Source organism: Diabrotica undecimpunctata, chromosome 3 (assembly GCF_040954645.1).
Source record: "Diabrotica undecimpunctata isolate CICGRU chromosome 3, icDiaUnde3, whole genome shotgun sequence".
Taxonomy (NCBI): Eukaryota; Metazoa; Arthropoda; class Insecta; order Coleoptera; family Chrysomelidae; genus Diabrotica; species Diabrotica undecimpunctata.
In genome coordinates, this window is record NC_092805.1 from 101,536,060 (window position 1) to 101,563,477 (window position 27,418).

Consider the following 27,418-nt stretch of genomic DNA (forward strand, 5'->3'; position numbering starts at 1 on the left):
CTAAGTGTTAGAACATTTTATAATAAATAAAGTTAATAAATTAGATTTATAAAAATAGTTCAATAGGAATTCAATTGTTATTTGTTTTGTGCCTGGGTTGTCCTCTCTTTTCATCGCTTAAGAACCTTGAGTCATACAAAACATATAGACATATAACAATCAAACAAACAAACAGATCAATGCTACAGATCTTATATCTCCAACATTGAGGAATATATTCACTTAGACTCAAAACAATTTTAAATTTTAGAACCATATAAGCTCTTTGAATAAAAGCCACGGAATTCCAAATGTCATGCATTTTAATGACTAGTTAGCTGAATTTAGTGAGGAAATAGCAAACTTGTTTGCGAGCCATTTCTCTAGTATCTATCGCTTAGACAAAGTTAATTTAAGTAACTTCAATTTTAAAGTAAAAAATTCTGTTGACATTGCATTTATCCAATTTAAACTTTCTGAAGTCTTTGAGTCTATAAATGGTCTAAAGGATAAACTGAGTTTTGCCCCTGATAATATTCCTACATATTTCTAAAAAAGATGTGTCTACAGTCTATCCAAACCTTTACATGTATTATTTAATTTATCTTTTAGACTACACACCACACCACACCTATTATTATTTAATACTTAGTTTTCGTGTGTACTTGTATTATGTTAGCATATTTTATTTTTGTTAAATTTTGTAAAATGGGGACATCCCGTAAATAAATAAATAATATACACATTGTATGCTATTATATAAGTCTATGATACAAAATCGAGTAAAGATCGCCACATCCATTGCAAAATCGCATATTTTAAATTGTTTCTTACTCTGTGGCTCCTCTGGTTTTAAATTCTGTATCCGGATCTGTGTCAATATCAAATTTTAAATATATTCTAACTTTACTGCACTATGACTCCAAATGAAAAAGAAGTACTTAACCTAACCTACTATTTAATAACCTTAACCAAACTTTTTAAAAATGTCAGAAAAGGGCGACAGTGATGAGGACTTACCACAATTATCAGCAGAAACATTTGCTGCCCTACAAGAATTTTATAGAGAAGAAGAGGAAAGAGAACATAATATCAATTTACTAATCGATCAAAAAGATGTCACGCTTAAAGAAGATTGGGTAAAACGTCTTTAAATATAGTAAATTAACTTGAACTAACAGGAACTTTTAATTTTTAGCAACTTAGTCAATTTTGGTACAATCAGGATACTATTGATAGTCTAGTAAAATTGACATTAAAATCTGTTGGAGATAATGCAAAGATAGCTCTTATTTCCTGCCCTTCTTTATATAAAACTATGAAAAAAGTGGGAAAAGGCTGTGAAAGTAAGATTATATTTAAATTAAAGTTAATTTTGCTATGTCATACATCATATATTGAATTGATGGGCCATTGCTATAATAGATCATACCTGCAAACTTTCATATTTTAAGTTACAGTATAAGGGGATAGAATGTGTGCATACTTCTATTGGCTTTGTTGGCTAAGTCCACTATTTTTACCTGAAATTAATCAAGTAATATTCCTTGTAATTAGTAATTAAGTAATTACTACTTTAATGGGAATAAGACACAATTGAAGGATAAAATAAGTTTATTGATGTTTCAATTTCCACTTCAGAAATCGTTCTTGATTATTTAGGTTAAATTAAATTAGAATTTGTGCACAGTATACTTTAAAAGTACATACTTTGTGGAGTACCGGTTGAGTTATTAGCAACACTGTTTTATAAATTCCCTGTACCTCACCATTTGCTGATTCAACTGCCCGGAGCTCTGTTTGAATTTACTGCTTAGCAGAAAATTCAAACAGATTATGAAAAAGTACTATATGCACAGTGACATAATATAAGTGATAACATTAGCACAAATAAAAATTATCATAAACTAAAATTATATAAGTATCATTTAATATATAAATTATCTTTTCAGTTACGCTTTATGAATATGATAAAAGGTTCTCTGCATATGGAGCAGATTATTTATTCTATGACTACAAATCACCTTTAAGTATACCTCGAGACAAATCGGATTATTATGATATAGTGTTAGCTGATCCTCCATTCCTTTCTGATGAATGCCTCACAAAAACTGCTCTTACTATAAGATTCTTAACCAAAAGCAAAATAGTGCTATGTACAGGTAAGTAATGCAGTATGTATTAAATGGTTTAAAAAAATTAAAATTTCATCTTTTAGGTGCAGTAATGGAAGATTTACTTAAGAGACTTCTGGATTTAAGGAAAACCAGTTTTGAACCCAAGCATGAAAATAATCTAGCAAATGAATTCTGTTGTTTTACAAATTTTGATTTGGATTCACTTTTATAACATTTCATAAAATTAATGCTCAAATTGCAAAGCAAAGTTTATATATACAGGTATAGAAAAATAGATTTGTTAGTTTTTGATAACTTATTATTAACATTTATCAACACAATTACAAAATATGAAATACAAGTATTATGTAAATATGTGAGATTCTTTAGTTGATTCATATAGATAAGTTTATAGAAATTTGCTGATCATTGAAGATCTGTCCCAAATATTGTATGTGGACATACCCAAGCTTATAATAAACGAAAAAAAAAAAAACATTTTATTAAGTTTGAAAACAATATCTTGTTTTTATGTTAAATCAGTGACAAATATGTTAATATGTCTTTTTGGTAATACCTATAATTATATAACTTATGTTGCTACAATTTGCTTTCAATCAATATACAATTCACAAGGAAACTGAGTTCTGTAGCTGGCTGTATACCATGTATCACAAAAATTTATTTAAAAATTCCTTTATAAAAAGTATATATTTATTATATACCTTTATATATTAAGTATACTTATACATACACATATACTTAGTATATACCTTTTATAAAGGAATTTTTAAATAAATTTTTCAATATACCATTGTTTATATATTTCCTCAACAATGTCTTAACACAATGTTATACACAAACCAATGTTCTATGTCTAATAGAATTTTCTTTATTGCGTAAAAATATAAAAAAAGTGTCCAATATGGAACTTTTTAATTAAAATAGTCTAGATAAAATATTTCCATACCTGTATATAATTGATATTGCTACAGCATAGTTGTTATATTATTGTATAACTACACAGTTAAGTTACTTTTTGTGATTTAAAATATATAAAATATCACTGTTTCTAATATATTTTTATGTTTTACAAGATTACAATTTTTTAAATAAAACCCCAATTTAACTTTTCTAAATTTTATTTTGATGATATGTTTAGCATGAAATGTATTTGTATTTAAAAAATAAGCATACAGCAATTTCGAACATATTTGAATAGCAAAAGTTTTAACAATATATAAACATTTAGAAGTTTACAGTGCAACAAAGGCAGTTATGGATAAAGCCTGAATAAATGCTAAAAATACATTTACATTATAACAAAGTTATCATTTTAATTTGATAAAATATATCAATGCCGTGAAAATATCTTTCTATCTACTAAGCCAGATCTTGCAGCAACTCTAAATAATATTGATATAATTCATGATTTTAACTTTATATCTTTTAAAAATTGTAATAAAAATATAATTTCAATATTGAAGGTATGCTTAATAGAATAAAATATTTCTTTTTGTTCAATTATCCAAAAATGATTTATTATTAGTATATTGAGGAACATACACCATTAGAACCGCCTTTAATAAAAGAAGTACGGAACATGATAAAACATCAAAAAAAAACTCCAAGAAGTGGTGGTATATGTGCAGAATTTATCAAATGTGGGGGCGATAGTCTTACTAATCATATAGATTCAATCATAGTAAGGTTTGGAATGAGGAACAAATCCCGGAAGAGTGGTGTACAGGAATTGTTTGTCCATTCACAAATGTTGATCACAAAAAGGGTGATTTATTGGAATGCAGAAACTATAGGGGTGTAATTGTCACTGTTAACACAGTATACAAAATTTTTTTAAGTGTGCCTAAGTGGGTGTTCAGAGGCGCTTCTTGGCGAATATCAAAATGATTTTAGGTCTGATCGATCAGCAACAAACCAGATTTTTGTGCCGAGGCAATACTGAAAAAGCCAATATCGGTACCTACCACCTCTTCATACATTTAAATGATATGATAGTGTTCTAGGAAGGAAATTGTATTAAGTCATATGGACGAATTTTACATTCTCGATAAACAAATAAAGCTGGTAAGGGCTACAATGCGTAAAGTTGTTTGCAAAGTAGAAATACAGAGTGAAAAATCACAACCATTTGAAACGATGTCGGACTGCGGCAGGAAGACGCACTGACGTGCCTCCTTTTCAACAAAGTCTTAGAGACGCCAGAATTGGAAGCTATGCTTCCAATAAGGAAAATACCCAAATGATCATCAACAACACAACCAGAAGTATCGGACCCTCAATTCACTTTTAATAACTCTAGCTTTGAAGTGATGGGGACATTCACATAGTGGGGCTTCCTGATTATGTTACAGCCGCAGCCAGTGAGTAGACAAAGAGGTAGACCAAAACTAAGATGGAAGAAATGTGTAAATATAGATGCTAAAAAATAGGTGCAGCAAACTAGTAATTCATAGGGTTGACTGGCGAAATAGACTTAAGAAGGTCAATGCTCTTCTGTAGGGCTGTAGTATCAATGAACATAGTAAAATGCAATAGTATACGATTAGATCTTCGTTATTTTTTATAAATAAAAGCCAACGTCAAAAAATTACTATTTTCTGTCCTGGAATTTTTCAATATAATAAGTCTCGAGATTTGAATATCTTGGAACTATCGTGCTATGGAAAACTTACAAGAGAGCATTCGAAATCAGGCAAACAAAGTGTCTTACGTGTCAGGATGCCTGAGGAATATAATCTGGAGAAATAAAGGTAGGTCGGAAGGGAAAGTACGTATATATAAATCGTGTGTAAAACCGATAGTGACTTACGCAATAGAAACAAGAGTCGACACAGTGGAAAGCATAAGAATATTAAGGACATTAGACATGAGAACGTTGATAGATCTGTTAACGTTAAAAGATCTTTAGCATTCTTCAAAATACCCACATTTCGAAGGCTTCTTAGCATTCAGACCATTTAGGTTGCCAATAACCATAAGACTGGTGCCATAAGGTGATGAGTCCTCATTAATTACCAAAAAAAAATGCACTGCGAAGGAGTAAGTAGGAAATCGTTTAAGCAATCTAAAAATATTGATTAACTGTTGTGGAAAATAGTAGTATGAGATGACTGTGTTAGAAATATATCAAAGCTATGTTGAGTTTGTTGTATATATTTTTGCGGTTGATAAACATTGGCTTCATCAAGTATATAATATAAGTTAAATCTGTGTGCTGGCACACAAATCTGTCAATATCTAACCAAAATTTATTCTTTATTTAAAATCGCAAATCATTCAATATTTTTTTAATTTATATAATTACAGTAATTTTTACTGTCCTTTGTTGTATTAAAATTTAGAGTTACTATGTTGATCGAATCAAAGTACTAGGCATGTAGTATTTTGTGTAAATACTTATTTTAATATTTTGATTGAAATATCAGTTTCAAAAAATTATGAATTTGTTAAAAAAATTCATAATTCCTAAATTAACAAAAATTATTAATAAATATTTTTTTAATAATAAATAATAAGACATACAGATACAGTTATATTTATCATAAGCATATTGTGAAACCTTTTGAAAATTTTAAAAATAGTAAAATCGAACAATTAATTTTTTAAAGTTCCGTGTAGTAATAGAATTTATTGGTAAATATATTATGTTTCAAAAAACAAACAACTTTGCACTTACTCGAAATGCTTTGTTTATTTTCTTTAAATTTCTTTGAAGTTTTTTAAATGTTTTGTCTCAGCAGTTAGGAGCGTAAATGAATGATTTGTAGTAAAATAAACATTTTACATAAAATTTAGTTGATCAGGAGCTTTGTCAATATAGTCTATTATGTTTAGTAATACAGAACAGTTTGTCAGCTTACTTTGTAGTTAAAAGAAAATAATATAATTATTAAATTTAAAAAAAAACGAAGGGCGTCTATGGTAGTTTTGCAGGCGGGCATCTTATAACCTAAAACCGGGACTGCATCTTCGTCTATCTTCAGTACATTTATCTACCATAGGAAAATCTAACTTTCATAATAGAGGAAATATATCGTTCTTCGTATAAGCACAGTATAGATAACAACTGTTGTCTATACTGTGGTATAAGGTTAAACACAGACAGGGCGGTTTGCGCCGCGTCTGCGCCTGGTCGGCTGCCGCGCGGCTTAAAACACATTAGGCGGTTTAACAGTGGCAGTAGTTTTGCCATTGTATTCGGTGTTGTCAAATTTAGTCGAGTTTTGGACGTAAAATGGTATAATGATGTCTCTAGAATCATCTAGTGAAAGTGACGACGATTTGTTTTTCCTAATAAGTGCAAGTTTACTTCATATTAGATCAAAGAAGAAGAAGAAACGCAGGTATTGGATACATCCCATAGTAAATGAACGAAAAAATAAAGGAATGTTTTACACGTTAGTTAAAGAAATTAAAGATGACCCAGAAAATTTTTTAATTTTATCCGAATGTCTAAGCAATCTTTTCAAGAGCTATTCGAAATTATTAAAGAGTCATGTTCAAGAAATAACACCCATATGAAAGAAAGCATATCACCAGAAGAAAAACTAATAATAACACTAAGGTAAGTTAACTACGTAGTTCTCACATACTTTTTAAGTATCTTAAAAATACATTTGTAATTTTAACTCACTGACTGCGCATGTTTTGTGATTTTTATTATATATGCATTATTTATGTGTTTTGTTTATTTAGTTTCTCCCGTTTTTTGTATTTTTTTAAATGTTCTTCCCGTTTGTTGTATTTTTTAAATGCTTAAATGTTTCTCCCGTTTGTTGTATTTTTTTAAATAAAAAAAAATATAGGAAAAATACATTTTATAAAATAAATTTTTAATTTTAATTAATTTATCGATATCTATAGCTTCCATAATATATACAAAATTTGGTAAACACTCACAAAAGCAACCAAATAAAACCGCTGCAAAACAGTCACACGTCTGTGTTGAAGCCATCGAGAAAAAAGACAAGTTGAAGCATAGGCCGCGCGGCGAGCTGACGAACGACGGCTCGTCTGTGTTGCACAACATAAAGGTGGGTACACATATGCGAGCCAAACGGTATACGTACCGTACGCGTACATATCCTTGAAAAATATTCTACATCGTACTGATCGCATACTTATCTCGATCCATGGAAAGCGACAAACTAACAACGAACACACATGTGCGAAATGATTCATTTTATTTATAATTTGGGTACTGATTTATGTTTCTGTTTTTGCTTGTTTAACAAAAATAAAAATATGTACAATAATCAGTTTACTGTTTACTCACGTCTCTCTAGGAAGGAACACGTCATTCACACAATGTCGATTTGATGAGACAATAAAAATGTTCGCTGCGTCTAGTAAGCGCCGTCCAAACTGAAAGACGAGCTTCCTTTGAAGTCGTGGAATAAACCGCAACAATTTGGTTCGCGACGAGTCACGATGAAACAGTACGCAAGCGGTTTTTTCTGCCGTACACATTAACGAATATAGCGTTCGCATACCGTATGCATACCGTTTGGCTCGTATATGTGTACCGACCTTAAGTGCCATAGACGAGAGACCGCTTTCAACACCGACGCGGCGCAAACCGCCCTGTCTGTGTTTAACCTAATATCTTATACACTGTCCAAACGATGAGACTTGAAATCATTATGTTACATATTGGCGGCTTTGTAACAGCAGTGTATTTGCATAAAACTCTTGCTATTAAAGTATAATACATATATTTAACTATTTGTTTTGCTTCTGATGATCAATGCACAAAATATAATTTAAAAAAATACCAAAATAATGTTTTGGTGTTTTAGATTTCAGTATATATTAAAGATCTTCAAAAAATATCTAGATGCCAAACTAAAAATGATTGTAATTTCGTTTTAGTTGCCAACTACCTAGTATTCTATTTAGTATCTATATAAGCAACAGTAGGGAATAAATTATTAAAATAATCACATAATGAGATCTACAAGTTCTTTTCATATAATAAGTAGTAGAATATATTATATTCTACCACTTAAGTCGCAACACTTATAATAAGTTGAAATTTTAAATTTTTCATACTTTTGTGAAACTGACCGTTATTGTAAGCTCTGTGTGTTTTTGAATTTGTTTGAAGGCGCCCCTACAAATCAATACTTGGTCCCGCGACATAGACAACTCGTTCAAAAACATAGCATGCCTGAATTATCAAATTCGAAATTAACGTTTAACAGTGAGTACAAAAATTATTCTCTGTACGGTTTTTTATTTAAAGGTGCTAAAAATAATGCAAAAACATATATCTTTCTAGAGCTAAATTATTATGTTCTAATTAATTGGAAACATTCAAGTGCTGGCTGCCTTTAAATTAACAAATTAATGATTTAAAACCATTAGTATAACATTTATATAAATGAATTGATGTTGAATCCTAATGAATCGGTAACGAGAGCCTTACGCAAGAGTGAGCAAATTATGTCCACGACTGACCGTGTGCCTGCAAAAACCTACAAAGTTGTGCAAAAAATATTGTATGTGTATATTGAATTGGCATAGTATCTGGATAAATCCATGATTAACAAAGGGGTTTTTATTACATTCTTAATCAGTTGAAATAACCCAAACGGATTTTTAGGCCTGTAAGATTTTAACTGTTCAATTTTAAACTAAAATAAGTTTCTCTAAAAAATGTTTGTCGGGTTTTGCAGGTACAGCTACGTTATGTTATATGTTGTATACTATATTTTTTAAACAAAGTATTGAAAAAAACCTGATATTTCGTCTGTGATTACAACAGACATCGATGCGGCAACATCGTAGTTGTCTTCGGGACGAAGGCTGGTCGTTAACGTATTATTACCAAACATCGACCATAAAAGCCTACACTTAATAAAAAAAAACAAATTTTAGACTAGTTACCTTCGAAGTGTAACGTCCTTATGGGATGCAGTATTGCATTATGTACTTCTTACTAATGCGTGGATTATTCAACAAATACTTAGAAAAAGGTATTAAACAAACAATACATAGACGTACTAATGAAATATTTGTGGCCTCAACTAAAGGTGTTCCAAAATTTACGCGACATAAAATGAATAGAAAACACTGTTTTTTCTTTAGATTGTGATTTTTTTTATTGAATCATAAAGTGCATAGGATAGGGTTATATATGGAAGCGCACATCAGGCAAATAGCCTCCACAGCTTTACTGGCACAGCCGCACTCTTTTGTCGAAATTTTACATGATCATTTTGCATAAATGTGGCTAAATTTCGTTGATGTAGCGTTGAATTTCCTTCTTAAATGCACGGGTAGTTGTAGGCTTATTGGCGTAGACCTTTAGACTTCCAATAACCCTATAAAAATAAATCCAATGGTCTTAAATCACACGAGCTGGGGGCCAATTCTGATCATCGAAACGAGACAGGACACGATCTGGAAATGTCTTATGCAGGATGAATGATCAGGAAATTGTTTTACGGGCTGTATGGCATGTAGTACCATCCTATTGAAACCACATCAATATCATCAAAATTAGACAGAGAGAACTCTGTTATTATGTACCTATATCGAGCACCAGTAACAGTCACTGCTTGACCAGATTCATTTTTAAAGGAGTATGGTCCAATGATTCCTCCAGCCCAAAATCAGCACCAAACAGTGACTCGTGGATATATTTTCTTTTTAGACAGTCAGATGTGGGTTCTTAGAATTCCAAATGTGGCAATTTTGACGATTAACAAAGCCATCAAGGTGAAAATGTGCTTCATCGCTTAGGATGATTTTACTCAAAAAATCAGCACCCACTTGTTGATGTTCAATAATCCATTCAATGCTCTCTCTTCGCTGTGAATGGTTATTAAGCTTTAATTCTTATGTCAATTGAACTTTGCAAGTATGGATATGCAGATCTTTTGTCACTATACGCTCTAAAGAGCTTCTCGAAATATGCACTTCTTGTCCACGACTCCGAATTGATGTTCCTGGACTTTCACCAAAACTCTTACGCACTGCTTCGATATTGACATTGAAGCAGCTTGTTTTTAGACAACCAGTGTGTTTAGCAGCACCAATTGATACAGTTTCTAAGAATTTTTCAATTACTTCCTTTTCAAAAACTAATAGAACAGCTACTGCAATTTAAAAATCGCCGAATAGAGAGTTACTTGGTCAACATTTTGACAGTCTGAGAATTATGTCTTGAATGATCAGATACATCAGTTGGTTGCGAGCTTTGAACTTTATGAAGGCAATATAATGTCTACGCAGAAGTGATGAAGCATGTGTAAGACCACTGGCTCAAATCAACGTTTGTCACAATTAAGATATCAAATCTTATTAATCAGTGTGAAATTTCTTTCCGTGATTCACACCAGAATGACTAAACGGTGTAAAGAGATAATTGGTAGAACACAATTCGATTTTATTAAACGTTTAGTGATCAAAGTTCTTTTCTCGTTGAAAATCTTTGTTAAAAAGTTTTACGATAAAAGCTAATTGGTTTTATATATTAAATGAAGATTAAAAGAGATCAGTGTAGATGAAAAGGATATAGAAATCGTCTCATATCTACAGTGAAAGGATGGCAGAGGTACACATTAATAACGATCTGACGATGGCATCATTTGACGCCCTTAAAGAAGTTCGCCTGCATTGCATTCTCCCATCGATACTATTTAACATATACGTTGAAAACATTTTTAAAAATAAATTTAGAAAATGACACTAAAGATGTTAAAGTCAACGGTAAGCCTTATAAGGAGCTAACTCCGTTGTAGATCTGCAATATATTCCGAATAAAATAATATAAAGAAATCTAAAATGATAGTAATCAGCTGACATACTGCAATAGCTAACCTGAAGATAAACAGTAGAACAAAGTTTCGTTGTTTATATATCTAGGTTCAACAATTAATAATAAATAAGAAGAATATAAAAAATTAGGTAAAAACTCGGATGGGTGTAGCTTGTATCCGTCTTTCTTAGCCCTTGGAAGATTAGTGCGACGATATTTGATACGTGAATAATAAATAGACGACTGGGGAAATTAATCAGGAGTCAGATTCATTTCTCAACGCGACATACATGTATACGGAGGGACGTGTCCAATTCAACGCATCAAACAGAAAAGGAAACTCGATGAATACATTCGACGCATGCAGTCGCCGGGCAGGATGGGGATTTATTGATTTTGTTCAATTCACCAAATCGACGGGTTTTGGACGTTCAACACAGCTGTTCCTATAGGTTGGCAGTTATTCTCAGCTCAACGCACCGAGGAGAATGGCCAATAATGGATTTCTACTAGGTCTTTTATACTTCCAGTTGCCAGTTGACGGTATGAAAACATGTTCTGTTGAATACATAGGCATACTCTCGATGATAAGAGTATATTATCGTCACAAGCTAAAAAAACCTGGACGTTGTTAGAGAATTTAGATAGTAATACTAATAAACACATACCCTTAGACGATTACTGGTTAGTAAATGCTATATCTAGCAAGTAAGCAGAAATCTGATCATTAAAAGTAAGAACGCTGAAATGCATTGAAGCATTCGGGAGATTGCTAAACCTAACCTAACCTGATCACTAAAAGTAAGAACACTGGAATGAATTGAAGCATTCGGGACGAAGCCTATTACTCAGGCCCTTTATAAAGAAGAAGCAGGCCGCTTTTATATACCGCAAAACAAAGAAAAGTGTAACATTTGGGCTACTTGTTGAGAGGTTCATGATATTCTCATACTGTAAGATAAAATCGAGAGTAAGACGGACTTATATTTCCAAAATAATTTATATGAAGATAAATGCAGTACATTTGAAGTACATGAAGTATTTGCAGTGCAATGGTACTGCAAGTTGCTAGAAGCAACTAGAAAAAGGATCAGATGCATATGAAATAAAAACAATGTTAAAATGTATAGGACATGTTGTAAATTAAGTATCACGAAATCTGCACACGAGGAGATTGTAATAAAAGCAGAAGAATGTCAAAAGTTGCTAAAATGAACACTCTAAGTACCTTGACAAAAAAAAAATGAGATGGAATAAGAGTTTTTCTTTAAAAACACATTGATCTCTTACTATCTTTAGAAAATAAAAAATCAATTAAACGTGAAAATACGCTTTGCACTTAAAATTATGGAAAATACGCTTCTATTCAGTGACGACTTTGGAATTTATCACTTAGAAAATAAGAGCCGCAATATAATACAGTAAAACCTCGATATAACGGACTACTTGGGGGAGGGGGTGTCCGTTAAAGCTGAAAGTCCGTTATATGGTTAAAATAAATCAAAATACTTTTTTTTTTAAATATATATGTACCCTGTAATTAGATATATATATATATATATATATATATATATATATATATATATATATAGATATATATATATATATATATATATATATATATATATATATATATATATATTTCTAAAGTATTCAACTAGTGAATTCAGAGGTTTAATCGGTCATTCAGGTTGGCAAATAAAAAAAGAAGTCAACTACTTCATAAGTTTGTCGAAGACGTTTCGCTTTATATTTCTAAAGCTTCATCAGTTCTCTAAAACTCTAAAATATAACAAATGACATAGAGTTTATAAGAAATACAGATGTTTATAGTTCATAACTTACAACTCAATATGTAGTATATTATCGATGTTATCATATATCTACTGTACACTTTACTCAATATTTAAAACTAACTTAACCAAAAAAGAAAAAACAAAAAACAAAAAACAACACACAAACTTTGCCGAAAATAATGTTCATATTCGTAGATATGAATATTTAAAAAATTTTAAACGAACATTTGGCTTCATTTAGATGGTTCTCCGCTGAAGACCAACAAAGTTCTGATTTATTGCAATCTAGCAAACAACTTGACGCGATACCGAAAATTTTTTTATTTAAGGGCCATGTGTCACCAAATTCCAAGGTTTGAGACAATTATGAACTTCTACAGGGGACATTGCATAATTAGTTGGACGGGTGGAATTTGTATGGCGGAAATATTTTGATATATTATTTTTAATTTATGTTTTAATGAAACTTGGAAATAGGGGATGATTTTGTTATTATTTTGAATGGAAAATACGCCAACTTTTAACTGAAGAATAATTGGTATCATTTATTTGGTAAGATGAGAGAGTGGTAAACCTGGCTCAAATTGTCGATGTCGGTTCTTTTGTTTATTGCCGATGAGTTCTTGAGGATCTCACACATTTCAATAAAGGAGCGTTTCTGATGGTTGTTTTGTTTCGCCAGTATTTTGGTATTTGTGAAATCAATGTGATGTTTAGTGGAAATGGCGTGTTGTGCAAGGGCACAAGAGGGTTTGGAAAGTCTGATGTCACTTTTGTGTGAAGTTATACGCCCTAGAAGAGATCGACTAGTCTGGCCAATGTAGCAGGAGTTACATTCTGAACAGGGTATCTGATAGACAACATTAGTGTGCTCTAACGAGCTTAGTGGAGTTTTAGACTTGGAGAATAACTTTCCAATGGTTTTAGTATTTTTTAGGGATATTTTGACGGGTAAGTTTTTGAATAGTTTAGTAAGCTTGTTCGTAATTTGTGGGAAATAGGGAAGAGAAGCATATTTTGTGGCTGGTTTTGGGGTTAACGGGGAAATGTTCGTCTGTATGCTATTGGATATGGAGGCTAGTATTGCACCGTTACGTGCTTCCGAAATAGAATGACCATAGCTTTTAGAGAAAAGATATCTGTTGATGATGGATATGCGGTAAGAGTTATCAATGAGAATGGATTTGAGTAAATCCAAAGATTCCCTCTTGTACCGCGTATGGGTCAACGTGTGTACTCTAAAGCTAAGAGCTTGTACAAGGTTATGTTTGTATCTTATTGGGTGTGTAGAGTGGTAATTTAAGAACCGGTTGCTCGCCATGTCTTTCCTGTACCACGTAGTGCCCAATGTGTTACTATGTGTGCGTATGATTTGCATATCCAAAAACGGTATGCTGTTATCAACCTCCAATTCACAAGTAAATTGCAGGTGAGGATCAACGCTATTGAAGACTGATAAGGTGCTTAAAATCTTATCAGGTGGTGTTGCTAGGATCAGGTCGTCGACATAACGCTTTACAAAGGGAACCTGGAAATCTAACTTACTGATACTCTCATTGATAAGGTCATCTAGTACGAAATTAACCTTATCAATGAGAGTATCAGTAAGTTAGATTTCCCATGCTGCAGCAAAATTAAAAATTGTTGATTTTAAATTGTAAGACCTTAAGTTTTGCAAGGTACGTTGTGCTCTTGTATCTTCTGCATTAACTCCATCGTACAATACAACCATTACTTCGTTTAAAAACTTTCTGCGATATATTCGTTTGGCTGCCAAAATTATTCCCTGATCCATGGGTTAAATAAGCGATGGATTTTTTGGCAAAAACATACACCTGAAGTTTCCATCTTCTGAACGTAGAATATTTTCAGAGGGGTGAGCAGGAGCGTTGTCTAAAAGCAATAAACATTTTACCTCTTCTAATGGTATTCCCAATTTCTTCTCTTGAAATTTTCTCACTGAAGGTACAATTTCATTGAAAAACCAATTTTTGAAAATATCTGAGGTGAACCATGCCTTCTTAGAGCTATAGTATGAAAGGGGGATATGATGCATTATGTCTTTTACAACTCTAGGTTTGCGAGATTTGCCAACCACTACAGGTGTCAATCTACGCGATCCATCAGCGTTAGCACAAAGCAGTGCCAAGATCCTGTCCTTGCTGATTTTTCTTCCAGAATCCGATTTTTCATATTTGGAGGCTTGTGCGCTTTCAGGCAAAGTACGCGCCATAACAAACAAGTTTCGTTAACATTGTAAATCTGAGATTCTAATATTATTTCATTACTTACTTGCTATATTTGCTATTAATTTTTGCCTAAATGGTTCTGTTTTTTCTTTTGGTGCAGTTGAAGCTTGGCCGTAAATTCTTTTATTCGTGATTCCGTGCCTTTTACGAAAGCGCCAGAGCCATCCATCACTTGCTCTAAATGGTATGTCCATATGATTTGCTAATTTAATTGCAGCAAATTTCAATTCGACTGCTCGGACCAGGATCCCACTAGAACGTTGTTACCCATACCATTTTAAGATTGTTTTTCCAGTGAAGTTTCACAAGCCAATTTCATTCGTTTTCCAAGATGGCTATGCTCTCCTACATCACACATGAATGCAAATTTATTTATTTTGTATTTGTTTTTTTTTATGTCCGAAAGTTTGCTTTTTTATGCCATATTGATTACATATATGAGACGCATGTGTAATATTAACAGTATGTTTTTATTTTTTTTACATTTGACCGGATTTTTTGTCCGTTATATCCGAAGTCCGTTAAATAGAGGTCCGTTATATCGAGGTTTTACTGTATTCTTCTTCTTCTTCCTCTTTATAAGCAATTCTGCTTGTTCATTGGCGGATTGATACCTATATGGAAGGTTATCACTATATCTTTTGCGCGTCGTCCGATACTTCTTCTATCGATTGGTGATTTATCCCTTGCTATTTTGACCACACGGGTCTCCCCCGTTCTGTTTATGTGGTTAATCCATTCTTTTTTGCTGTTCAGTGTCCATTCTTTTATACACTCTACGTTAGATTTTCTTCTAATGTCTTCACTTCTCTGTCGTTTCTATTAGTATTTGCGTTGCGGTTGTGTCAGGTCTTGTTTCTGATGCATATGTAATTATTGATCTTACACTGCTTTTATAAATTCCTGTCAGTCTATTTGCTTTTTATACTTGATCTCTTACTTCGTTGTCCAAATCTCCATAGCTGGACAGTGATCTAACATCTAACACTGTTCATGAAAATTAATAAATTTAAAAAGAGACATAATTTTTAATGGTAATGCCATGCAAATATACAAATACTTGAAAAGTATGTGTTGCGATCAAAAAAATCGTCTTAAGTGGTGTAAAGAAGTCGTTAATGTTATATTTATAAAAAAATCATTTCAATTATCAGTCAAACCCATCGTCTAGATGATATATGTTTTAAGTGAACAAAAGCAAACAACTAAAAATCCGTACAGATGGAATGTCTTAGTATCTTTAATGTCTATACAAAAAATATCTATACGCTACAAATTGTGTGTGTGTATATACATAATTCCTTTGAGATGTTTTCGTACATAAAATCTATTCTAACACATTTTCTATTCCTTTATTGAAACAAAAAGTATATAATAATATTAAACACAACCACTTTTGGGTGGAACTAGTTATATTTTTGTTTCTAATTTAACGTCTAGTTCTCTAAACATTTATTCCATTGGTGTATTTTTAGAACTAGTGAAATACACGATCCTGGGTAGAAATAATTTTGCTTAAAATCAATTATTCCTGTAACCATTTAAGAATACTAAACACAAATAAAGAAACGTTACAGAACATATTAAAATTAATTGAGTAATTGACGTAACCAACATGGTTCCAAATCACATATTCAACAATTTATCAATTGGATTCGTTTTAAGCTTTTTTTTCTCAAATTATCTAAATCATCAGGCTTATGTCCACTGCTGGACATAGGCCTCCCTTAAACTCCTCCATTCTTTGCGATTTTGTGCTCTTTGTTGCCAATTTTTGGTGATACGCCTAATGTCGTCAGCCCAACGTGTAGGTGGTCTTCCTCTACTACGTTTGTCTGCTCTTGGCCTCCAATTTGTAATTTTGCTCGTCCATCGTGAGTCATGCATTCTCGTTACATGGCCTGCCCAGTTCCATTTTAGTTCCGTTATGTGTTCCACAACATCAACAATACTCGTCCTTCTTCGCAGATCTTCGTTTCTTATTCGGTCCCGCAACATCACTCCCAGCATAGACAGTTCCATTCGTCTCTGTGCCACTCTCAATTTCGAAGCCATAGTCTTGGTTAGAGTCATAGTTTCCGCCCCATAGGTCATGACCGGTAATGCGCATTGATCAAATACTTTTCTTTTGAGGCTAATTGGTATGTTGGCCCTAAGTGTGTCTCGCAGTTTCCCAAAAGCTGCCCACGCTAAAGTAATTCATCTTTGGATTTCGCAAGTTTGGTTATCCCTGCTGATTCTTATTTCATGACCCAAATATGTATATTTCTCCATTAGTTCTACCACTTTGTCTTGAATAGTTAAATGGTTATTGAGGACTATATTTGTCATAAACTTAGTTTTAGTAAAGTTCATTCTGAGGCCCACCTTCGAAGATGCAAAGTCCAATTCATTTAACATATCTGTGACTTCTCCTAAATTATCTGTGATAATGACAATGTCATCTGCGAAACGGAGTTAGTTAAGCTTTTCGCCGTCTATTGTTACTCCTCTTTGGTCCCAATTGACCATCTTAAAGGTATACTCTAATGCCGTTATGAATAATTTCGGTGACAATGTATCTCCTTGCCTTATTCCACGTTTTATTTTTATTGGTCGGGTTTTATCGTGTATCTTAACAGTCATAGTGGCATTTTTGTAACTATTGTAAATAAGTTCACTATACCTATGGTCAATCCTGCTGTCGTTCATTGCTTCTATTAGGTTATCTATTTCGATCGTATCAAACGCTTTATGAAAATCTATGAAAGTGAGAACAAGAGGTTTGTTGTATTCTATAGATTTTTCAATGAGTGCCTTTACTGTATGGTGGTGATCATTGGTACCATAATTTGATCAGAATCCTGCCTGCTCCCTCGGTTCGTAGAAATCTAATTTTTCTCCAATCTTGATGTCACTAACTTAGTGAAGAGCTTGTATATTTGGTTCAACAGGCTAATAGATCTACAATTTTCTAGGTCCATTATATCTTCTTTTTTATGCAAAAGGATGGTTACAGCATTGTTTCATTCTTTGGGCACATCTCTTTGGTGCAAACATAGATTAAACAGTTTCCTTAATTCTGGCATTAGTTCGGAACCTTGGTTCATGATCTTCTTTGAAATGGCTGTTTGTATTCCTGTTTGATCTTCTCGTCTACTTTCATATAATTAATTCCTCGTAAAACTCTTCGACGACCTGTATTAACCCGTCTCTACGTGATATTATTGCCTTAAATCTCTCCAGATTGCCTTCGAAACAGTTTTATTCATTTGTTTTAGAGTGTGGCTGTCTGCATTCTTATCGCATCTCATATGTCTTCTTTGATCCAGCAGCGTTTCAGTATATGGACATATTTTACTATCTGATTTTCTTTTACGACAGTGGACTCGGTGACTTTCTTGTAAGGCGTCTATGATGCAATTATTCAAGTCGTTAAGATCGTTCCGGAGGTTTCATGCAGTAGTAGCTTATTATTGATATGTGCCTGATATTGGTTGATATCTAATGGGGCTGTCCAGATACCATGAGATTTATTTTTAATCATTATGTTCTCTTTTTATGTTGACTTGTACTTTCGCTCGTATCATTCTGTGGTCACTGCTTGTGGTGAACATGTTGAGTACTGTTACATCTTTAATTATTTGTTTTTTGTCACTTATGATATAGTCGATTTCGTTCCTTGTTATTACGAAATTATTTGAATATACTTTAAATAAGATTAACCGTTAACTAAAAGTTGAATTTATGTAATTGCATATTTAAAAAAAAGAATCTAACTTGGGTAACACTGAATCCTATGTCGGATAATTGGTTCACCATCATTGTGATTCCGTTCTGCAAAGGTTCCACTGTGGTTTGACGGACGGAAGAAAATATTTCCGACTGTTCATCCAATTAGTTATTTTCCTTTTAGTAGTAAAGGTTCGTAAACTTTTGGACTTCATATTTCTATTTATATAGCCTCTCTTATTGTTTTCGTTTTGTAGTGTTCTCATTTTCTCATGGCGCCGTCTCCTTTCGAAGGTTGTCGATCCAAATGGCAATTGTAGCTTTGGAAACTGATGTGCGAAAGAAGTACCTCAACATTAGTAACTCTTTGTACCCATGGAATTCTCAACATTCGTCTGTATATGTATGTACATCTCAAAGGCATCTATTCTTTTTTCTATTTCAGAGTCCATTGTCCAACTTTCACAGCCCTACAGTAAGACAGAAAAAACGTAACATCTGATCATTCGGATTCTAAGCTGTAGACTAAGGTCTGATCTTGTAAAAAATGTTTTATGCTCATGAATGTTTTCCTTGCTTGTTCGATTCTTGATAGGATTTCTTTTTTTGGATTACACTGACTATTAATATTTGCTCCCAAATATTTTATGGAATTTACCTGTTCTATTATTTGACCCTTGGCATACACCTGTACGTTTATTGGTGTCTTTGAAAATACTAAAGTTTTAGTTTTGGAAACGTTTAGATGTAAACCGAACATTTCGCTGTGGTGAACTACCGCATTTATTATATTTTGTAGTTCTTGTGCGTTGCTTGCTATTAAGACGGTATCATCAGTATATCTGATGTTTGTAGTGTTAGATGGCGGAAATATGTTTCCAAGGGCTGAGACTTATATTCTATCCCGTGGTATGTATAAGTGTTAAGGAGGTTCATGAAACTTGTTTATATCTTAGATTTAGTCTGAAATCGTCTAGTCTGGCAGAAATTTGAATGGTTTGTCCTATATAATTTTGATTACAAGTTCTACAGGATATACTGTAAACTGGATTTTCCAATGGAAAGATGTCCTTTGCCGTTTTTAGCGTCAATTTAATCTCTACAGCACAATAAAAAGATCCCGTAGAGTAAATGAACTTCACTAGAAATGTTAGCATATACCAGAGAAATATTATGTAGTAGATATGCCTTCTAAGAATATTTTCTTAAATAGTCATGAAGGTATCAATATACCTTCCATCAAATACTTGCATGAAGTGCAAGTGCAAGTGAAAATTATAATTCGAATTAATAATAACTATCACAGAAAGTAATTTAAATAAAAATCATTCCTTTTTCCTGCCAATCGTGGTTTTTTACTAGTTCTACGCATTGGTAAATACTCTACCTACATAAATAATGAATTTTTAATAATAATTCCTTGTTTCATCAAATCTCTGTCTTCACGAGAAAAATTTACAGTCTTATACAGTTTTAACATAGTTAACAGTTTCTCTGCAACCTAGTAAAACTTCAAAATTATTTCTCGCAGAAATTAAAATTGCTTTTTATTGTTTTATTTTAAAGGAAAACACTACACCCTGTAGCAAGACATACCAAGTATTCAATAAAATTTAAATAAATATTTACTGTCCGATTTTTCGTATCTTGTATTAACAATTCATAATATTTTTTAAACAACATTTATCTAACATGCATATCGATATTCTAAACATCGTTGGAGATAAATTTAACAGCAGTAGAAATAATTATATGGGTGGAAACAAAGGACAGTAAATTAACCGCCAAAAAATTCACTTATTTTACTAAACTAAAGGCACAGAGTTGTTTCTTAGACACGGAATCTATTTTGGGTGATATATTTCAAAGTATTTAGTATATATTAGTTACGAATTTTATCAAGACCTATTTAAACTAGAGATATTCATTTCTCTTACTGATTAAAAATGAAATATTTTAATGCTGTAAAAATCCGAGTTTCTATGGTCTATTAGTTTGTTTGATATAAGTTTTTTAATTTTTTGTTGGACGATCAACGAAACAGAACACACTGGGAAAACAAATAGTCATTTTGAACGTCGCCTATGTAGAATTTTGTAAAGTTACAAAATAAAACTGTTTTTTCATGAAAATTATACAAAGGCCAGTTAAACCAAATAACGGTCATTATTTTTCCTCTCGATTTTTGTTGATTTTAATAGATTCATTGCGTGGGCCCAAAGCGATTATAGATTTTGAATAAAGGTCGTTACAGTAAATGAAAGTACAGTCCTCTTCATCGTCATGAGAAATCTTCATAGGAAAATCTTCTTCGTCATTTTCTTCAAATAATTTTTTGGTGGCTTTGCTTTTTTTCTGTGTTGGGGGAGCTTTGGACGTATTTTCAGATTTTATTTCCAACATATTAGGAGTACAAGTTAACACCAACGAGCTCTGTCGAATTTTTGGCTTACGTTTTCCTTGGCCACTAATAAAACATCCTTTGGCACCGGAGAAAGCAGTTCAATAGGAACAGCAAGAGCAGAAGACGATGGACGTTCATTGGTAGCAGCAGCAGTTAAAACAACTTTTAGACCGGAGTTTGTTGTTGGAACCTGAGATGTATTTTCAGCTTGTGAGTCGGTAACGGTCGTTATTTGAGTTGCATTATTTTCTTCAGATATCGTATCATGTGACCATGGCTGAACGAAAGGTAACGCAGCAGCCACAGCGACCGAAGACGTATTATTTGTCACAGGAACTGAATCACTACTTGTTGTAAACGTTGTGTCAAAACCTATTCAGAGGCTTTTCATTGGAGTTGTCTTCCAACGGTATGTTTGACGATTTGAATTTTATATAAAACTTTATGGAGTACACTCATGTATATCGGTTCAATTCAAAAGTCTTTGCTAACTGCGGTAATATGTTTGGTTTTATTTCATTTTAATTAAACTATATGACGTACTTTCATACCTATCATAATTTATTTTTTATGTTTTGTTCTATTTTTTAATTTGAGTTTATCCTCAAATCTTAGCATGTTTTAGGACTAATGCAATGTTCAAATTAGACAAGATACTGAATTATTAATGGGTTATATCACCCTTTAAAATTAAAAAAGTAAAATTAGAATTTCTTGGCGGTAAACAGATACTTATAAATATTTCTATACATTAAAGCTAACCAAATCTTAGATTGCATGGACATTTCGCCGATTATTACTAAAAGTTTATCACATATTTATTTAATTTATTATAACCATACCAGCAAAAATGAATGCAGCAACATATTTTCCATTAATTGACTAATTTCGAAAATTCATGAGACTGAATCACAATGAAGCAACCAATTTAATGCATGGTATAGTCTTTTCTGCATATTTATGTATGATTTTTTTATAAACTATTTTTATAGGCCCATTCACACATTATATGTATAAAATAGGTAAAAACTGTTATATTGGATATTTTTCATATATTTAATTTAAATAGGGGGATGTGATATCTATATTAAACGTATAAATTTATAAACGGATTATAAATGAAATAAAATCACATTCCAGTAAAAAAATAATCAATAAATTAAAAATAAACAAACAAAATCATTATTTAGTTGTCACTTGATACCTCGTGGTATCTGCAATTAATATAAGTTTTATATTGATTTTAACTTAACAATTTTATGTCCAAAAGACAGAATCGCATCCCTCTATGCATATTATACTTCAAAATAATTTAAATTCTGAAATTTTGAAATTTATTTAGCCTTAAATGGTATCAATTTCCATCACGTGGTGATACTTTGCAACTAGAGCACACCGAGTGTATAGCAAATACTATTTATGGCAATGTGCGCGGAATAACGCATTTTCGCTTGGCGTGACCGATCTCTTAGTATTTTCTACTATTCAGACTCAGAGGGATTGTGAAAAACGTGTTAGGACTGAAGCGGCAGAAGTAGAAATTTTAGGTCATGTTACACTACTGTACGCTGTACTGAAACATTACAAATTTCATCCCTACAAAATACACTTGGTACAGGAAATAAGAAGATGATCCCGACAGGCGACTAGTTTTGTGAGATTATGACTGATTGATGATTTTATGATAAAATAAATAATAGTCTAAACTTTCTATTTAATATTTGTTTTTCGAATGAATGTACTAGGTGACAATTGGGAGCCGGATGTTTTTAGAACGCATAGTACGAAGCTTGAGGAGATGAGAGTGGGACAAGCGCGGCGTTAGTACCTCTGTAGTAGTGTGCCATTTCAGTAAACATGGAGCAGTGGACAGTAGAACATCGCATGTTTGCATACGATACGTTTATCCGAAATCAAGAATCAGTGATCATTATGCAGCGGCTTTTTCGCACTCACTTTAATATTGGTACGTGTGGAGCGGTTCCATCTCGCAACACAATCTTAAGATGGATAAAGAATTTTAGAACAGGCAGTGCCATGAAACAAAAGCAACAAGGTCCGAATAGAACAGTAAGAACTCCTATAGACATACAGCGAGTGAGGGATGTCGTCGTCAGAAGCCCTACACGGTCCGCCCGAAAACATGCAATTGAGCTAAACATTAATCGGAAATCATTTAGAAAAATGTTGTATAAGGACCTAAAATTTCACCCCTACAAAAATTGCAGATTGTCCAGAAATTAATGGAAAGAGATGTTGAACAACGTGAGGATTTCGCTACGAGAATGTAAATTCTTTTGGAGGATAACTTAGGTCAGCATCTTCTAATGAGCGACGAAGATCATTTCGATTTGGACGGAACCGTCAATAAACAGAATTACAGGTACTGAGCTCCTGAAAACCCACGAAATCTCCATGAGCTTCCTTTACATTCTCAAAAAGTCACAGTGTGGTGTGCCATTGGCCGAATGGCATAATGTGTGGTTTCAGCAGATGATGCCACGGCACATACTGCCCATGCTTAAATGAATATTCTCCGCAACCTGTTCCCAGGAGAGCTCATTTCACGTTTCGGAGATATGCCGTGGCCTCCAAGGTCTTCAGACCTGTCAATTTGTGATTTTTTCTATGGCGCTATTTAAAGAGTCGTATATATGCTAAAAAGCCTCGTAATTTGATCGAATTGAATAACGCAATTCGCCAGGAAATCCTGACTATTGATCGAGCGATGTTAGAGCGTTGTTATGGAGGATTTCATAAAGAGCATCGAAAACTGCATCCAACGTTATGGTCACTATGTTGATGACATTATTTGCCATACTTAATTAGATTGTAAATGGCATAATATAAGCTTAATTTTGATGTTAATAAAATGTAAATTTCTTGTGTACAATTTAGTTCTAAATCGTCCTATTGGTAATTGTCACCCTGTACTTTTTTTCTAAATGGTATTGTAAATCGACACAATTGCCGTTATTGGGCTGATGGAAATCCTAAAGTTTCCACGAAACGTATACCCTGCAGCCGTTGAAATTAAACGTATGGGCAATAATTTATGAGGATCGTATTATTGGGCCAAATATAATCAAAAATGATAACATGTACTCAGAAGATGATTTGTTTCTCCAAAAAGACGGCGCACCTCCCCACTATAACATAAACGCAAGGCGATACCCTAATGAACGGTTTCCCAAGCAATGGATTAGACGAAGAGCTTTTATTGAAGGCCAGCAATATCCACCTACTTAAACCCCTGGACTTCTTACTTCTTACTTATTGCTTTTGTAAAAAGCAATATTTATAATACCATTCCTGTTTCATTGGAAGAACTAAGGTGATCAATAGTGCATAAATGTAGTCTAGTAACCCTTTAAATGCTTCAAAATGTCCGAGTATTCATATTTTTTATTTGACAGCAGCGTTTTCCCGTAAAGCAATACAAATTTAAAATAACTAAATTTAGAGCAGACATTTTTTGATTTATTTTTTTATTTGAATGAACCGTGGTTAATGAGAGTCATGCCCTTATAACGCTCCTTTCTAACACTAAGAATTTGGACGTATAATTGTTTGAACGCACAATGGCATTCCAATAGTGGTTCGAACAATCGCATGGTACCTTTCACATTACACGGCGGTTTGGACGTTCAACTGCTACTACAACATGTGGCGACGTGCCGTGATTAGGGCCCAGTAGCATACGTGTCTTAATGCATGCTTTCACATTATACAGCGATCCAGGAAGGTACTTTGCTGTGTGGTTTGGTGTATTATTTTTATTTACATTTTGTGCTTTGTGAAGTAGGTGCATAATATGTTGTCTGAGATTGATAGTGAAATATGAATAACACTGGTTCAAGCGAGACCTGTTCTTTGGGACAAAACAATAGAAAGAGATTATTTAAGTCCATAGTTTTTTGAATCCAACTCACCGATGCCTCCGCCTCCGTAATTTTTCCAAATAAATAAGTAAATGACTCTTTCCTATAGTGTGGTTCATTTATTTTGATATTATAGTTATTTTTATGGTTATGTTGTACATTATAGTTATGTATGTACTTTCGTATTGGTCTTTTCTTTGTTTCATTTATCGTAATTTTCTTTGTACCTTTTATAAATCCAAGAATCTGGATTTTCGATATAAATATTAAATTTCTACATTGAAACCATTGAAACAACGAATTACAATTAACTTATTACAGAACATTTAAACTGCCTTAAAGTAACAGCCAGCATTTCCACTGGTTAAATACAGTATCTCATTTTTGTATTTTGACGCCGAATTACTTCTTTCAGCCCACCATACAGTTGGTCAAATGATGAGACTGCCATACAGAAATAATTGAAGAATTTTTTTTTCAACCTTCCTTAAATCTGTAAATAATCTGGCAAACATCCTAACATCATATCTGTTTGCGCTAATAGGATGGATCCAATGAATTCGGTCAATGTACACTACACGACTACACCTTTTATTTTATAAGGTTAACGACTCGATGAAGACTGAAAGACGGCGGTAGTGACGTCTTATATGAAAGGACGATCAATTCTCAACGTACGTCAAAACCACCGAACGTCAAAATTCTTAATGTGTGAAGTAGGGAGCGTTACACATTCTCGCAGTTCTTTAAAAGTGGAAGATCGGCGTTTTTTGAAGATTTATTTGCAGGTTTAAAGTTGCAATTTGAATCAAAGCATGCTAAGGCAATTAGACCGTTAATTACCATAAATTTATGTGTACACATAATGTTTTCGAAAACTGATTTGAATAAATGAGACACATTCTACCCTCAGATTCGCTAATAGGCACTAAAAAACGAAGCTGCCACTACATATTGGTAAAAAAACTACCAAACATAGCGTAGTTGAAAAGTGACCTTCAAAATTTACCAGATTTATTGAAGCTTGAATTAATCCTATGAAATTTGTATAAACATCGTTATAAAAAAAATATGTTGTGGATAATATGAAAAAATCTTCTAGTATCACATTTCTTAAGCATTGCTTACATTTTAGTGAGCTTTTACATTCAGTTTATTTTATTTCCAATAATCAAGATCATTTTACATTTTATACAGTTTAACACGGAATTATTTAAAGTTAAAATAGCACGTCCACGTATTTCTGAGAATTTGTACTTTTAAATTTGATTCTACTACCCTCTCATACTGACCGTAACTACATAAGCTTCAAAACACAATGGCAGTACCTCATCATCTCGTCAAGCTTGTTGACAATTTATTTTGTACACATCTGAATCAGTTAAAATGGGACTAGAAGATAGTCTGAGAGAATGTTTCTAGATACATAAAGGAGTATAACAAGGCTGCATTCTTTCCAAAGCCACGAATTGGAATAGAGGAATATGCATTTCACCCTCCTAGGTAAAACGGTATAAAAATATAAAAATAAAAATAGCCATTATAAATGCCAACCTCCGTAGGGATACGGCACTCTAAGAAGAAGAAGGTAAAACGGAAGAAGAAATTGACGAATGAATATCAAAGGTGAGCAAAATAAGCAATAAAGCGGGTTTACAAATCAACACATCAAAGAGTAAAATGAATTAGTAGATCAAAAGAAAGATATCCGCTCTGGCAAGTGTTGGTTGCAATTGAGAGGCGTGAAGAAATTTATATACGTAGGTTTAAAACTCACCAACAACAGTAATTGTGAGAAATAAATACGAATAATAATCGCTATGGGTAAAACTGACGTCGCCAAACTCCGGACATTATGGAAAGGTCACGACGGAATCTCCAAAAAGACAAAAATGATGCTTTCAGGACACTTATATTTCCTGAATCCATTTCCACATTATGAAATATCTTGTCCATATTTTTCGATTCTACTTACGTAAAAAAGTTAAAATCAAATTTACTGTGCTCAATAATTTCAAAGTTTCAAAATTTCATTACTATTATTTACATACATTTATATTTATACTAACCAGCATATTCTCAATTAAAACAAACGCCATATTTAAGTTCAAAATCAGCTAAATAACTCCTTTCCCGTTTCTTCCAGAGTTTTGTTTGTCAGCCTCTCGATTTCGCCCAGTAGAAACTGTGTATCAGTATCTATTTCAGAAAGTGGAGGACTGCCCTCAGCTTGTATCGAATTTTGTACGTTGTCCCATTCTAGTGAGTTGGCTGAAGAAACTCTTGACCAGTCAGAGTCGCTTGCGTTGGCGTTCATTTCGGAATTATGGGTATGTGATGTAGTCGGACAGCAAGATATGTCCTCTGGTAGTGCCGTCCTAAAATGTTATACTAGTTAGCCAACAAGTTTAATAATTATATCATATAACTAAATTTAATAATAATAATAGTCTCCCTTTACAAAACGCTAGTGCGGCTTTGGGATTATAGCAG

The 27,418-nt window shown here is 32.9% G+C and overlaps 2 protein-coding genes across 2 annotated transcripts in view; one reads left to right on the forward strand and one right to left on the reverse strand.

The window, feature by feature from the left end:
• Nucleotides 1-938: 938 nt before the first annotated feature.
• Nucleotides 939-12,422, forward strand: LOC140437099 (EEF1A lysine methyltransferase 1). The gene is made up of 4 exons (XM_072526420.1): nucleotides 939-1,118; nucleotides 1,178-1,325; nucleotides 1,932-2,141; nucleotides 2,198-12,422. Exons 1-4 carry the CDS (start codon nucleotides 966-968, stop codon nucleotides 2,326-2,328), a joined length of 642 nt encoding a protein of 213 aa, XP_072382521.1. The 5' UTR covers nucleotides 939-965; the 3' UTR covers nucleotides 2,329-12,422.
• Nucleotides 12,423-12,536: 114 nt separating this feature from the next.
• Nucleotides 12,537-27,418, reverse strand: part of LOC140437100 (uncharacterized) — a 28,632-nt gene continuing 13,750 nt past the window's right edge. The window contains exon 6 of the mRNA XM_072526421.1: nucleotides 12,537-27,303. Coding sequence (XP_072382522.1) covers nucleotides 27,039-27,303 — 265 coding nt within the window. The 3' untranslated portion in view covers nucleotides 12,537-27,038. The remainder of the gene's footprint in view (nucleotides 27,304-27,418) is intronic.

Coding starts and splice junctions, on each gene's coding strand:
- LOC140437099 (XM_072526420.1), top strand. CDS start 966: ATGTCAGAAAAGGGCGACAGTGATGAGGACTTACCACAATTATCAGCA. Junction 1,119..1,177: donor TCACGCTTAAAGAAGATTGG/GTAAAACGTCTT, acceptor TTTAATTTTTAG/CAACTTAGTCAATTTTGGTA. Junction 2,142..2,197: donor CAAAATAGTGCTATGTACAG/GTAAGTAATGCA, acceptor TTCATCTTTTAG/GTGCAGTAATGGAAGATTTA.